General features: G+C 42.3%; 1 protein-coding gene across 1 annotated transcript in view; it reads right to left on the bottom strand.

Annotated features, from left to right (window-relative positions):
• The window catches only part of galm (galactose mutarotase), a 142,695-nt gene that overhangs the window by 26,446 nt on the left and 100,545 nt on the right, over positions 1-15,704 (bottom strand). Inside the window, exon 7 of the mRNA XM_080039125.1 lies at positions 2,545-2,695. Coding sequence (XP_079895251.1) covers positions 2,545-2,695 — 151 coding nt within the window. The remainder of the gene's footprint in view (positions 1-2,544; positions 2,696-15,704) is intronic.

The raw sequence follows: 15,704 nt of genomic DNA, 5'->3' as shown, positions 1-15,704 counted from the left end.
TAATGACCCTAAACACACCTCCAAGACGACCAATGCCTTGCTAAAGAAGCTCAGGGTAAAGGTTATGGACTGGCCAAGCATGTCTCCAGCCATAAACCCTATTGCATCTAACAGCATACAGCATCTTTGGGGCTTCTTAAAACGGAAGATGGAGGAGCGCAAGGTCTCTAATATCGACCAACTCTGTGATGTCGTCATGAATGGGTGGAAGAGGATTCCAGTGGGAACCTGTGAAGCTCTGGTGAACTCCATGCCCAAGAGGGTTAAGGTAGTGCTGGAAAATAATGGTGGCCACACAAAGTATTGACACTTTGGGCCCAATTTGGACATTTTTTCTTAGGGGTGTACTCACTTTTGTTGCCTTCAGTTTAGACATTAATGGCTGTGTGTCGAGTTATTTTGAGGCGACAGTAAATTTACACTGTTATACAAGCTGTACACTGACTACTTTACATTATATCAAAGTGTCATTTCTTCAGTGTTGTCCCATGGAAAGATATAATGAAATATTTGAAGAAATGTGAGGGGTGTACTCACTTTTGTGAGATACTGTATATGTCGCAATTTACATAGAAGAAAAAGTGGTCTGACTCAAAAATCGCCATTCAAAAAAGTGTGTTGCTGCTCTGAAATGCAAAAACAACTGGAGGTGCGGGCATAATAAAAGTGGTAGAGGAGAAAAAGACGCACCAACTGTCCGATAATGGTCCCCATGAAATAAATACACGTCTGCAGTAGGGATGGGCATAATTAATCGATTAATCGATCATTGCTCGTTAAGAATATTGTCGATCACGTGAAATTGTTATCGATCATATAGCCGTTGTGTTGCGCAGTGTGAGTCCGGCAGCACAGCAATGAGTTTCACTATGTGGCAGCACCAATGACTGTATGGGCAGCAATTAAACATCCTACCAGCAGGGGGAGATACTTAACTAGTAGTAGGAGATAACAGAACAGGCTCAGGCAGCAGCCAAAGACTGTATGGGCAGCAATTAAACATCCTACCAGCAGGGGGAGATACTTAACTAGTAGTAGGAGACAACAGAACAGGCTCAGGCAGCAGCCTGCGAGCTGCCGTAGATCTCAAAACATAAACAGGAAGAAGTTGAGGAGAAGTTTGGCATCGGACCGGACAGCTTTAGAACCGAAAATAACTAAGTTCATTAAGCATTGTGAAACCTTATATAAGTACAACACTTAAACAAACCGAATTATGTACCACTTGTACATTGAAGCCTACATCCGACCCTGTTAAACGTGTCACTTTAGCGCTGCTAGCATTAGCAGCTAACTTTAGCGTCTATGCTTTCCTACTTCGCCTTCATCAGGGAAATAATTTGCACATTTTGTCTATTAGATGAAGTAAGGTTAGGTCCTTTACCACTCAGAAAAACGTGCCGTGCCCTTATGCAGTCTTTGGCAGCATCTTAGGAGGCGCATATGTGTTTAAACTTTAAAGGTATCGTAGCATTGGCTCCTTGTTGGCTCATAGCCTCGGGCTTTCACCAGCGCCGCATTTTATTATAATTTTAATAATGTCTTAACAGATTGTTGTTTGCCTAGAAGATCTTGGAATAAAGATGTAATTGAGTAAAAACCTCTTGTATACAGTCTATGGTAAAAACGCTGTATTTTGGATGTTCTGTTGGCATTTTTTAATATGTAAAAAAAGATAACGATTGCTCGATAATTGCTCGTTAATTTTCCCGATGATCGATCAATTGAATTTCTTAAAATGCCCATCCCTAGTCTGCAGAGATTTGAATGATTAGAATATAATTGCCCTTTTAGATAGCACTACTCAAAAGGGTTTTAAAAACAAAAAAATAATAATAGAAATGCGTTTTACTGGCACGAGTGGTCAGCCCGGCCGTCAGCTGCTCAAGCCGACCCAGCAACGATCAGATGCGAGAGCGCCCACCGTCCTGCTCCACCAGTGGAATCGGAAAAACAAGACGAAACGTGCCGGTTAATGGTGGAAATAAATCGCTCGCTTTAGCGATCAATGACACATTAAAAGAGGAACTCAAATCTCAAATAAATAAAATGTTAAGCTGAATGTTGTGCCATGTATTTTTTTTTATCATAAATAACAGTGTACTACTTGCATAGCCTACATATTTTATACTTAGGCTAACAATTTGAATGAATGCAGCCCCCGTGCCTCAGTGTCCCCCCAGCTGCTCCAAGTCGGAGATAACTGCCCTTACACAGTCCAGTTCGGTCTGAGCAAACACTGCATTTGTATTATCTTCTAATAATTGTCCAACAAAGTAATCGGCTACCCGGCACAGCCAGCACTGAGTCCATGCTGTTTACAAACTTGCGTACACGAGCTGAGAGCTGGCGTGGGATTTGAGCATACCCTACGCTCCCGTCCATATTGATAAATGCAGAGGTTTGCGTGCAAATGTGCATACACCCACTTTTCTGGTCTACGCACGGTTGATAAATGAGGCCCATTGTCTCCGAAAATTACATTTGATCGCAGTCTGGAGCCCTGCTGGTAAGTGTAATTTTCGGAATATAACATCTACAGACCTGGCAGCATGCCTCTCTGTCCAAGCATTTCCGGGTGATGATAGACAGAAGTTGTGGTCAAACCCTGGACCTGGAACTTCTTTCAGCTTTGTGCCAATCTGAACGGGCTTTCTGAAATCAAAGGGCGTGCCTTCCACTCTTCTGATCTCTCCTGCAACACACACACACACACGCCCAAAAAAAAGTCACCACCTAGATTTTACTAAGCAAATAGGTAAGAGCCCTTCATTGGATGAGTGATTAATATGTATCAGTTGTCAAAAAGTTATTTAAACCTAACTATAAAAGCAGCTAAGCCGATGCTTTAAGCTACTGAGATGGTTCGACCCAGAGTCGTCTGGCTGAAGCGCTTGCTTTCACTTCACTGATTGCTTTCTTGGGTTGTAAATAATCTTGTCCGAGTGTCGTCTTGTGTAGCATACAATAGGTTTATTTCCACCGTGCAATATTAACAAACATAATTCAGCGTAACAGTGATTCACAATAACAGCGGTCAAAACTCGATTGAATTCCTTTCCAAGTCAAACACCTGCCAAAAAACTGTTAAACGGATAGACTGCCACCTAATGGCCACACGGTGCATAACAAACAAAATATTTACATGAGATTTGGCTTCTACACACCGGCCCCTAATTGTTAGTGGCAGCTGACATAACCATTCCAACAATCAAAAAAAAAAGAAAGAAGCAAGATTGTTACAATTCAGTTAAAAACAAATCCCTACAGTTCATGTACCAGACAGTTTTGTCACTGGGTTTTCAATGACATTGGACTTGGTCTGCAATTTGAAAGATTGTGCAAGCTCTTGGTTTGCTACCTTCACACTGGCCATGGGCAGAAACCCTTAAGATGATATGGCTGGTTTACCGTTCAAGCACAGAGGATGTTTGGACATTAGGGGTCCCAGGTTTTTAGTCCAGCCTTCCTCATGTTTGGTCAGCATTTTTCTCTTCTTCTATGCAATCGCTGCCCTCTGCAGCTTCTCTTGGTCCTTCTCGTCCAACCATTCAAACCGATGGTGCTTCAACAGCTTCTCTGCGTTATGTTGGTTCCTCTCTACCTTGCTCCGGGCCATCCTGGGCTCCTCCGTGCTCTTCGGGTTCTAGTGCTTCTGGGTCAGTTTGACCTCCAGACTCTAGTCTTGCAGCTCCCAAAGTTTATTTTGCAGCCCCTGGTTCTGGACTCGCAGTTTGAAGATCTCCTCCTGTAGAAGGATGGAGACCTGCTGCTCCAGAGCCTGACGGAGATCCTGTTTTTGCCTCGACAGCTTCTTGATGCCGCTTTCAATTCAAGATTCAAGAAAACTTTATTTATCCCCAGGGGGCAATTAGAGTAGGCAGGTAGAGCAGACATTAGCAACAATGACAACACGACTAAAAATAGATAAATAAGTGCGTAACTTATTTAAAAAACTAAAATGTGCCAAGAATGTACATAATTAAAATTTGCAACTGTGCAAATGGCCAATGAGGTAGCTATCAGTGTTGCCAACTCTTCAGTAAGGAAAGTAGCTATTGGCTGTCCAAAAAGTCGCTAGAAGTCGCCAGATGACGTCATCGCCTAATTTGCATATTTGTAGATGACGCCATCGCCTAATTTGCATATTTGTAGACAGGGGTTTTATACAGTAATATTTGAATAGATGAGGTTCTAGTGTTATGAACGTGACAAACGCATAAACAACCAACGTGGTAATGTTAAGTCTAGCAGTAATATACATGCTCATGGTTTAAAAAAGCACTGCATAACATTTTGAATTGCACTACTCGTAGACTGTAGAAGAGGTGGGAAAAGCTGCTAACTGCTAATAGTGATGCTAACGGAACACGAGCGGAGAGGTGTATCTCCTGCTCTGACCGCAGCTGGGAGGGGCTGCTGCGCGAGGACCGGGCCGTCTGTCAGCGCTCTGTTACGGGGGACGGGCCGGGAGGCTCCCGCTGCTCGTTGAGAAGCGTTAAAAGTGATACTTGCTTCGGCGAAAAAGTCACCAATTACACCAGAAAAAAAGCTAGATTTGTCGCTTGTCGCTGTTTTGAAAAAAAAGTCGCCAGGGGGGCTGAAAAGTCGCTAAATATAGCGACAAAATCGCTAAGTTGGCAACACTGGTAGCTATAGATTGCAATATATATACAGTATCTCACAAAAGTGAGTACACCCCTCACATTTCTTCAAATATTTCATTTTTTTTTTTTTTACCTTTATTTATACAGGTAAATCCCATTGAGACCGAAGACTCTTTTACAAGGGAGACCTGTTTTCCTTTCCCACGTTACCATTCACACACACATTCATACACCGATAGCAGGCTAACTATCGACATTCACACGAGGCAAGGTGGGTGAAGTGTCTTGCCCAAGGACACAACAACCATGACACAGGTGGCAGGGCGGGGATCGAACCTCCAACAATTATCATTATATCTTTTCATGGGATAACACTGAAGAAATGACACTTTGATACAATGTAAAGTAGTCAGTGTACAGCTTGTATAACAGTGTAAATGTACTGTCCCCTCAAAATAACTCGACACAGCCATTAATGTCCAAAGTGCTGGCAACAAAAGTGAGTACACCCCTGAGTGAAATTGTCCAAATTGGGCCCAAAGTGTTAATATTTTGTGTGGCCACTATATTTTCCAGCACTGCCTTAACCCTCTTGGACATGGAGTTCACCAGAGCTTCACAGGTTGCCACTGGAATCCTCTTCCATTCATTCATGACAACATCAAGGAGCTGGTGGATATTAGAGACCTTACGCTCCTCCACCTTCCGTTTGAGGATGCCCCAAAGATGCTCAATAGGGTTTAGGTCTTGAGACATACTGTCCATGACCTTTACCCGCAGCTTTTTTTTAGCAAGGCAGTGGTCGTTTGGAGGTGTGTTTGGGGTCGTTATCATGTTGCAATACTGCCCTGCGGCCCGGTTTACGAAGGGATGGGGTCATGCTCTGCTTCAGTATGGCACAGTACATGTTGGCATTCAGTGAACTGTAGTTCCCCAGTGCTGGCAGCACTCATTTAGCCCCAGACCATGACACTCCAACCACCATGCTTGACTATAGGCAAGAGACACTTTTCTTTGTACTCCTCACCTGGTTGCCGCCCCATACACTTGACACCATCTGAACCAAATAAGTTTATCTTGGTCTGTAGTCTGCTTTTCTTCAGCAAACTGTTTGCGGGCTTTCTTTGGCATCATCTTTAGAAGAGGCTTCCTTCTGGGACGACAGCCATGCAGACCAGTATGATGCAGAGTGCGGCGTATGGTCTGAGCACTGATAGGTTGACCCCCCCACCCCTTCAAGACCTGCAGCAATGCTGGCAGTATTCATAGGTCTATTTTCCAAAGCCAACCTCTGGATATGACCCTGAGCAAGTGCACTCAACCTTCGTAAACTGGGCCGCAGGGCAGTATTGCAACATGATAACGACCCCAAACACACCTACAAGAGGAACACTGCCTTGCTACAGAAGCTGAGGGTAAAGGTGATGGACTGGCCAAGCATGTCTCCAGACCTAAACCCTATTGAGCATATGTGGGCCATCCTCAAATGGGAGGTGGAGGAGCGCAAGGTCTCTTATGTCCACCAGCTCTGTGATGCTGTCAGGAATGGGTGGAAGAGGATTCCAGTGGCAACCTGTGACACTCTGGTGAACTCCAAGCCCAATAGGGTTAAGGCAGTGCTGGAAAATAATAGTGGCCCCACAAAATATTGACACTTTGGGCCCAATTTGGACATTTTCACTTAGGGGTGTACTCACTTTTGTTGCCTGCAGTTTAGACATTAATGGCTGTGTGTCGAGTTATTTTGAGGGGAGAGTAAATTCACACTGTTATAAAAGCTGTACACTGACTACTTTACATTGTATCAAAGTGTAATTTCTTCAGTGTTGTCCCATGGAAAGATATAATGAAATATTTGAAGAAATGTGAGGGGTGTACTCACTTTTGTGAGATACTGTATACAGGTGAAACTCAAAAAATTTGAATATCGTGCAAAAGTTCATTTATTTCAGTAATTCAACTTTAAAAGGTGAAAATAATATATTATACAGGCTCATTACATGCAAAGTGAGATATGTGAAGCCTTTATTTGTTATAATTGTGATTATTATGGCTTACAACTTATAAAAACCCCAAATTCAAAATCTCAGAAAAATTTGAATATTACATAAAATCAATAAAAAAAGGTTTTTAAATACAGAAATGTCGACCCTCTAGAAAGTATAATCATGCATATGTACTAAGTACTTGGTTTGGGCCCCTTTTGCATGAATTCCTGCCTCAATGCGGGGTGGCATGGATGCTATCAGTAGGGATGCACCGATCTACAATTTTTAGTTCCGATCCGATTCCGATATCTGGGTTTTGGATATTGGCCGATACCGATACCGTCTGATACGATATCATAATTATTCTACATTTCTTTGTTTGTGGTGATGTTATGTGTAAGGCTAGGAAGGATTAAGCAATTCTTATTTAAAAGAGCAAGAAATATACAGGAATGCATTAGGGCCGGCCCGAATAATTAGAATATCCAAAAACTTGTTTGTTAAGTTTGTATTCGAAGCTCAATTCAGTATTCCAAATATTTTTTTTTTATAAAGGGGAGAACGGGGTAATCTGAGCCACTTTTTAAATTTGCTCCCCTCTAAGCGAGCTAAAATGATTTATCACTCAAATGTACACATTTCCCATTAATTCAGGATGTTTCCTAGAAATGGGCATTAGCAGAATTTTTTCAAGACAAAGTGCAGTGAAAATATGATTGTTTTAAAAAAAGTTGTCATGTGGCTCACTTTACCCCAGCTTTGGGGTAAACTGAGACAGACCAGAAAAATCAAGGGGGTAAACTGATCCACTTACTTTTTCCACTCTGAAACTACCATAACAACACATATTGTAACAGTTAGAATCCTGAAAGCTAGCCACACATTCCAGAACTAATGTTGGACTCGTAAAATAATGATTTCTTGGGGTTTGGTCAATTAAGCAAAGCAAATTTTCTAAACACTTTTTTTTTTTTAACCTTTATTTATATAGGTCCGAAGACTCTTTTGCAAGGGAGACCTGTTCCCATTTACACGTTACCATTCACACACAAATTCATACACCGATAGCAGGCTAACTATCGACATTCACACGAGGCAAGGTGGGTGAAGTGTCTTGCCCAAGGACACAACAACCATGACACAGGTGGCAGGGCGGGGATCGAACCTCCAACCCTTTGATCATCGGCCGACCCGCTCTACCAACTGAGCCACAGTCGCCCCACTTGAAAGGAACTCTGAACAAAATCAAATACAACACATTATAATTCAAAAGGTTTTAATAAGGGGACTTCCGGGTTACAGAGCATGGGGTAGGCACGATCGCTCGATAGCTCCCACAAGATATTTCAGACCTAACTGATTAAACCCTATTCTCGTCGATTTTTTTTGTGCTTGTGTTGCCGGTAACACTGATAATGTTTTGGAGAAATGCCTAGAAGCAAGAAAAACGCAAGAAGAGATCCGGCAGAGTCAGATATGTCCTCGGACAGCGTGGTTAGCATGGACGTTGGTGTTAGCTCAGTGGCTTCCATTGCGGGTCTGCTTGAAAAGCATAGAGCAGCGATAGACGCCGAGTTTAAATCATCTTTCGCCAGCATGGACGCTAAGCTGGACAGCATCCAGGCCGTGGTCTCAAGCCAGGGGAAACGTATAACCGATCTCGAGGAGAATGCAGAAACTGTTTGCGGACGCCTGGAGCAACTTGAGGCTACGTGCTCCTCACTGCAAGAAGATAACAAGATGTTGAAAACTAAACTATCGGATTTGGAAGGGAGGAGCAGGAGACAGAATGTACGTATCGTGGGCCTACCAGAGTCACTTGAGGGTGCGCGCCCCACCGCCTTTTTCTCCGGGCTCCTCGTCGAGGTGTTTGGTGATCAAGTTCTCCCTTCTCCCCCAGAGCTGGACAGAGCTCACCGCACTCTGGCACCCAAACCGGGCCCGCATGAGAGGCCGCGATCAGTCGTTATCCGTTTTCACCGATACCAGACTAAAGACCTGATCAAGAAGGAGGCACGTAAGCAGGGCGAGCTGGAGTACCACGGCCACAAGCTCCGGTTCTACGAGGACTACAGCGCGGAGGTCGTGAAGCAGCGGGCTGAATACAAGCGGGTCATGGCTGTGCTTTATCAGCGCGGACTCCGTCCCTCTCTCCTCTTCCCAGCGAGGCTTCGCATTACTCTCCAGAGCGGCGAGAGAAAGTGGCTGCAGTCCGTCTCTGAAGCATCTAACTACTTATCTACACTGGGTGTGAGTCCGTAGTAAATACGATTGCCTGCTGTGAGTATACAATGTGGACAAATGCTCTTTTCATATCCCCAGCCAAACTCTTAGACTGATGGTACTATACGCAATTTATTTTTATTTTTTTTCAATGAGTAAATTAGCTGGGTGAACGTGACATTTTTGTTGCTTGTCATTTTGACGTATTGTCTAGCTCACTCGCTTTTTTTTTTATTCGTATCTCTAATTTAAAACGGCTAGATAAGCGTGTCTGTTCTTTATTTTTTATTTTTTTGCCATTTGGACAGATTGTCTAACTCACGCCTTGTTTTGTTTTTTTGGTATTTCAAATTTGTTGGTTGAGCACGGTATGTTTGTTTAGTGTGTTGTCATTTTGACAGTTTGCTGGATTGTTCATAGTGTTACTAGCTGAATTGTACAAGACTTATGTGGGAAGCTAGCATAGGCTAGAAAGTTAAGGCTTGGAATGTTTGTTGTGAGACTAGTAAGGGTCTCTCGGGGTTTGCTGTTGAGAGCAATATATGGGGTGGGTTCTGGGTGGGATGGGGTGGTGTCAACTGGGGGGTCAGCTGATGGGTTAGCACCTGCTGTGTTTTCAGTTATCTGTTTTCCTTTTTTTTGTGTGTTGTTGTTTTTTTTCCTCTGTATTTTGCTACTCTTTTTGTTATCGGAGCAACTCTTTTTACTCTCACTATAACTGAGCTAGATGAAGGGAAATCTTAATTTAATTAGTTGGAATGTCAAGGGGCTTAATCACCAAGTGAAAAGGGGTAAGGTCTTAACCCACCTAAAACGGCTCAGGGCTGGAATAGTTTTCCTTCAAGAAACCCACTTGCATGACTCTGACCATGGGCGACTAAGTAAATGCTGGCGTGGACAATTTTTTCATTCTAATTTCAGGGCTAAGGCCAGGGGCACAGCTATCCTTATTGATAGTAATATTCCTTTTGAGTCCTCAAACATTATATCAGACAAAAATGGACGTTTTATTATTGTTTCAGGGAAACTTTACAATAAGTCAGTCATCTTGGCCAACGTCTACGCGCCTAACGTCGACGATGTAGAATTCTTTCAGAGATTTTTTTCTCAACTCCCCGATCTAAATTCCCATTCTCTTATTCTTGGTGGGGATTTTAATTGTTATCTAGATCCAGTCTTAGATCGCTCTTCCCCCAAACCTGCCACTCTTAGCAGATCTGCAGGTTATATCAAATAATTTCTTGCTGATTATAGCCTCTCTGATCCATACAGGTGTTTATACCCCACAGGAAGAGAATATTCATTCTTTTCACATGTCCACCACACTTACACCCGAATTGATTATTTTTTAGTTGATAATTCATTGATGTCAGACCTTAAGGGTTGTCCTTTGAGCCCACTCCTTTTTGCTATTGCAATCGAACCACTTGCGATTGCCATCAGAGGTAACAAACAGATTCAGGGGATATGGAGAGGAGGAATTGAACATAAGGTATCATTATACGCCGATGACTTACTTTTGTTTGTCGCCAAGCCAGCCACCTCTTTACCGGAGGCACTTTCTGTGTTGGAGGTCTTTAGTCAGTTTTCTGGCTATAAACTTAACTTGAGCAAGAGCGAACTCTTTCCGATTAATAAAGAAGCTCTTAAACTTGATTACACAGCTCTCCCACTCAAAGTGGTGACGGACCATCTGAGTTACCTTGGGGTATGTTTCACCAGAAATTTTAAAAACCTATTTAAATCGAACTTCCTCAAATTATTGGATCAGGCGAAGCAAATATTATCGAAGTGGTCTCCTCTGGCTTTCTCTCTCATAGGCAGAATAAATTCAATTAAAATGACATTACTCCCAAAGTTCCTATATCTATTCCAATGTCTCCCCATCTTTCTCCCCAAATCCTTTTTTCAGGCCCTTGACTCTTTAATGATAAATTATATTTGGAATGGTAAACACCCTCGGTTAAGGAAAGCATTTCTTCAAAGACCAAAACAAACAGGCGGAATGGCCCTTCCTAATTTCCAATACTATTACTGGGCTGCTAATATCCGTTCTTTAGTGTATTGGGTGCATTTTCACCTTGACGACTCAGCCCCAGTATGGGTAACAATGGAGTCCAGCGCTGTTAGCCCATTGTCTCTATCTGCCCTCTTAAGCGCCGCACTTTCACTCTCTTCGGCTATTCCCAACAGTAATCCCGTGATTAAGCACTCCCTTCGAATCTGGACACAATTTAGGAAGAATTTTGGAATGCAGAATTTTTCACTTTTCAGCCCAATTGCAGCTAATCATTTATTTATTCCCTCGACGGTGGATGGTGCATTCAAGATCTGGCATAAAAAAGGCTTAAAATGCATCGGTGATTTATTTATTAATGATTTATTTGCTAGTTTTTCCCAATTGGCAAAGCATTTTGGTATCGAAAAGACAAATTTTTTCCGATTTCTGCAAATCAGGCATTTTACGCAGAAGTTAATTCCCCAATTCCCTTATAAACCGCCAGCCAATCATGTTGATTTGTTTCTTTCTGTAAACCCCACATTAAAAGGCTCAATTTCTGTGTTTTTCAACCTTATTTCGAAGTTGCATAGCCCCTCATTAGCAGCTATAAGAACCCTGTGGGAGCAGGACCTAGGTTCTGCCTTCACAGATCACATGTGGGATTCAGTCCTGGATCGGATACACTCTACCTCCATGTGCGCCCGACATGCTCTTGTGCAATTTAAAGTAGTACATCGTATCCACATATCTAAAACCAAATTAGCTCGTATGTTCCCCGATGTAGACCCGACCTGTGATAGCTGTAAGAGCGCACCGGCATCACTCTTTCACATGTACTGGTTGTGTCCCACATTGACTGAGTTCTGGACATCAGTTTTTCAAACGATTTCTGAAGTACTTCAGCATCAAATTAAGCCGAACCCTTTCACTGCAATTTTTGGCATTGCACCAAATTCGGGCTTACCCAAAGTGAAGCTGAGAGTACTGGCCTTCACCTCACTACTTGCTCGCAGGACTATCCTACTCAAGTGGAAAGATCCTGCTCCTCCTTCCCACTCACATTGGATTAGAGACATTATGTCATGTATGAATCTGGAAAAAATTTGTTGCACTACCCAGGGATCTGAGACTAAATTTCATAAAATATGGCGCCCTTTCCTAGACTATTTTAAGAAACCGACCACATTAATTGAAGAGTAGCTACCTCCCCCCCCCCCCCCCTTTTTATTTGATTCAATTTTATTTCTTTGTGTGTTTTTTTTCATATTGATTGTTTGTTTTTGTTTCTTGTGGTGTGTGTTTTGTGTTGTTGGGTGTGAGGGTGGGATGTGGGTGGGGTATGTTCGGGAGAAAAAGGGGAAAAAATGTGTACTCGATGTGCTACAATTTTGTTATTATTAACATTTAATAAAAAAACCTTTGAAAGAAAGAAAAGGTTTTAATAAGATTCAAATGAAAGATAGAACCAGTTAGATAAGAACACAGTCTGGGGGTCAGAACACAGGACCCTTAGAGCCAGCTTGTGTCTGGGGTCAAAGCATAGGAAAATCAGAACCAGCGAGAACAGCCTGGGACTCAGAACACAGGAGAAGACCCAACTGGATTATAACATCAGCTCTACAACTAGGCCTACTCTACATTCCAGCCCTGAAGGTTACAGGGAAAGATGAGAAGGTGCTCTTTCCGTGTGGTTGCCCCAGGTCGTCTTCCTGGTGTATTTCCTTGGCATGATGGCTTTTCTACAATGTGTATGACATTAAAATAAAACACGTTATGTAATATTACATTAAAATATGTTTAAGACTAAACTTAACTTGTGCCTCATGGGTGGGGAAAGTGAGACAGTGCCTCACTTTCCCCCACAGCATTTGGCTCACTTTCCCCCACCACCACAATTTGAGAAAAAACGACCTCTCTTAGCATTTCAGGCTAATCTTTAGCTAATATCATCACAAGGTTTTTATATGTTGGTAGTTCATCAACAAGTATGATAGAAGTTTTTCTACGTGAACACATTTGCTTTGGCACAACAGTTGATTAAGTTGACAGCAAGAAAATTTACTTTTACATGCAAAATACCTATTTTGGTGAAAAAAAACATGCTTACCACAGCACCATGAGGTCCTCTCTTTCAGGGCCATGGGGAAATGAGAGGGGCTTGAAAACATATATCTCACATGACCAAAAATGTTTTCCGTTGCCTAGATACAGGGGGTGGCTCACATTACCCGATGCCTCAGATTCCCCCGTTCTCCCCTATATTTTTTATGGTTTTTTTTGCACAACTAGCTTAAACTGCAATATGTTGTCAACAAATATTACTACTCAGACATACACGTTATATATAGGGATGGGGATCGAAACCCGGTTCTATCAAGGACCCGGTTCCACTTTTTTCAAAACCCGAAAATCAATAACGTTTGGGCTTATCGATACCACTATCGAGTCTCGTTGTTTTTTTTCTCCCGTAGGTCCTGTAACGCAATTGTGTGTCCCTCGAGTCGCGTCACGGCATTTAAATCAAATCAAACCACTCACTGCTGCATGTCCGCCAACGTTTATGAATGATATGCAAACAGGTATTAAAAGTAAAACAAGTGAAGTCTGGTTAAGTTAACTTCGCTCGCGAGGATGGCTGAACGGGCGAAAAGGTCTATGGTTTGGCTTTATTTTACCAAGCTCGAAGATAAAGCAGAAGCGAAATGCAACTTATGTATCAAAATCATTTCTTGTAAAGGGGGGAACACAACCTCAATGGCCAAGCACATCAGCATTGTGCATCAAATAAAGGCCAAATGCAGTACCTTCGACTGTCTCCGGATTGAAAAGACTCCTCCTCCTGCTGCTGCCGCCGCACCACAGACGGGCCGTCTTCATCATCCACTCAAAGTACCAGCGGTAAACGCACACACACCAGGGATGGAAATTAACACCCGCCACACGCCAAATGCGGGTAGATTTGCGTGCTGGCGTGTAAATTGTGTCACTTCACCCGCCACTGTGTCGGGTAATACTTTCCAGTCAGGTCCGATCTAATTTGCATATTTAATACATTCGTCATGAACATGATGACAGGGCGCTACACAGTTCAACAGTTTCTTTTTGCCTTTCTAGTCGAACTGAACTACGGCGCGATCCGCTCCGCTAGGAAATACTATCTGCGAGTTAACGTGTGGAGGCATAAGTCGACAAATCAATCGACTTACTTTGCCCCCTTTTTTTCTTCCCACAGCAGAGGTTGAGGTGCTAAAAATAAAGTGAAAACTGCGCTTTTCCTTTAAGCAGCAGAGCTGCCGCCGTTGTTACAGTATTTGCATCAAAGCCCTAATGGTAATACAAATGAGATGCTTTATTTAAACGCTGTCCGTGCTTAGAAGTGATTTTAATTGTGTCGGCTGAAACAGAAACTAACGGAGGGATTCGGCTCACATACAGTCCCTTGAGTCGCGCAGTCAGTTTGCCGACATGGCTTTGTATTTAAGGCTCGAGACATACAATCAGATCGCATACAAACAGGGAAGCCTTTCCCATCGATATCGCTAACGGGGAGAATATCCCCGGTTATTATTTGAGCCGCAAACCACAGAGTTCTTCCCCGTGCGGTGGCTCGCGCACTCACTAGTGATCTCACGGTGAAACGCTGCTTTGCTCGGACGAAGGCATCGTGTGTTTCTAGATGATTTAACGTCATAGTCTCAGACGAGCGTTTAACATTATGCTGCATCTTTTGCACTGCACTGTTTTTTATCAACAGTGAAAAAATGGTCCCACACCGGACTCTTATGTGTAGCTGATTACTTCATGCACGCACCTTGCAGAAGTGACGCTCCTGCAGCGCGCTCACGACCAGACGTGACACGGTGACATCTCCCATTAATAAAACGGCATAACTCCCTGATTTTCAGATTTCTATTTTTAAATTCGACTTGAGCGCAAGTGGAAAACCGGTCAATGTGTCGACACATTCACATCCCTAATGCATATGGAGAAAGTGATAAACAATATCAACATTTCATATCATTAACTAAAAAGAAAAAAGAAATCTAAAGGTAACTTCAATACTGTATTATAATTATTGACTAAATGATGAAAAAAAGGTGTCTGCAGGGCCAGTGAAAATATACAAGGGGCCAGTAAAACTCGGATCTATTGGCCAAGCGGGCCAGTTGGGAAAAAAAGTTGCATTGAACCCAGAGTATATATGGAGTTCAATTATACAATGTTTTGAAATAAAGATGGCGTGTATTGTGTATCATATATAGTAAGAGTGTACCATTTAATTTGCAACTCAGTTCCTTGGTAGCACCTACTTACAGTACAAATGACTTCTGATGGAAAACATTTGTATGAAAAACACTTTCATTAGCTATTCTTACTATTGTATTGTTTAACATTAACGCATATATTAAAAAAGATATTGCGTATAAAAAGTGGCTGGTAAAAAAGATGAGTGGCTGGTAGATTTTTAAATCTACCTGCCACAGTGGCTGGTAGGCAAAAAAGTTAATTTCCATCCCTGACACACACAGACTGTGTAGCTTGTTGTCCCGTCAGTTAAAAATAGTAATCCAATTGTGAAATCCGTGTTGTAATCGGCAGCATACAAGCTAGTTAGCTTAAAAAGTAAACAAAGTTTTCAGACGTGCTGCGTGATGATGGGTTCAGGATGGCTCAGTAAAACGACTATTAGGTTATCATGATCCGTTCAAGTGTAACGTACAGGAATGGGAAATTGAGTTTTTGGCGAGAAACATGAGTAATACAGTTGTATTAGTGCTCTCATCATTGTAAAATATATATTTAAACTACTGATGCCAATATTTATTAGAAATTTAATTTAATTTAAAATACAATTATTTATTTCCTAAATATTTTGCGGCACCA

The sequence above is a fragment of the Ammodytes marinus genome, assembly GCF_949987685.1.
Source record: "Ammodytes marinus genome assembly, chromosome: 13".
Taxonomy (NCBI): domain Eukaryota; kingdom Metazoa; phylum Chordata; class Actinopteri; order Uranoscopiformes; family Ammodytidae; genus Ammodytes; species Ammodytes marinus.
The sequence above is the reverse complement of the archived record's forward strand: the minus strand, read 5'-3'. Positions and strand labels throughout refer to the sequence as shown.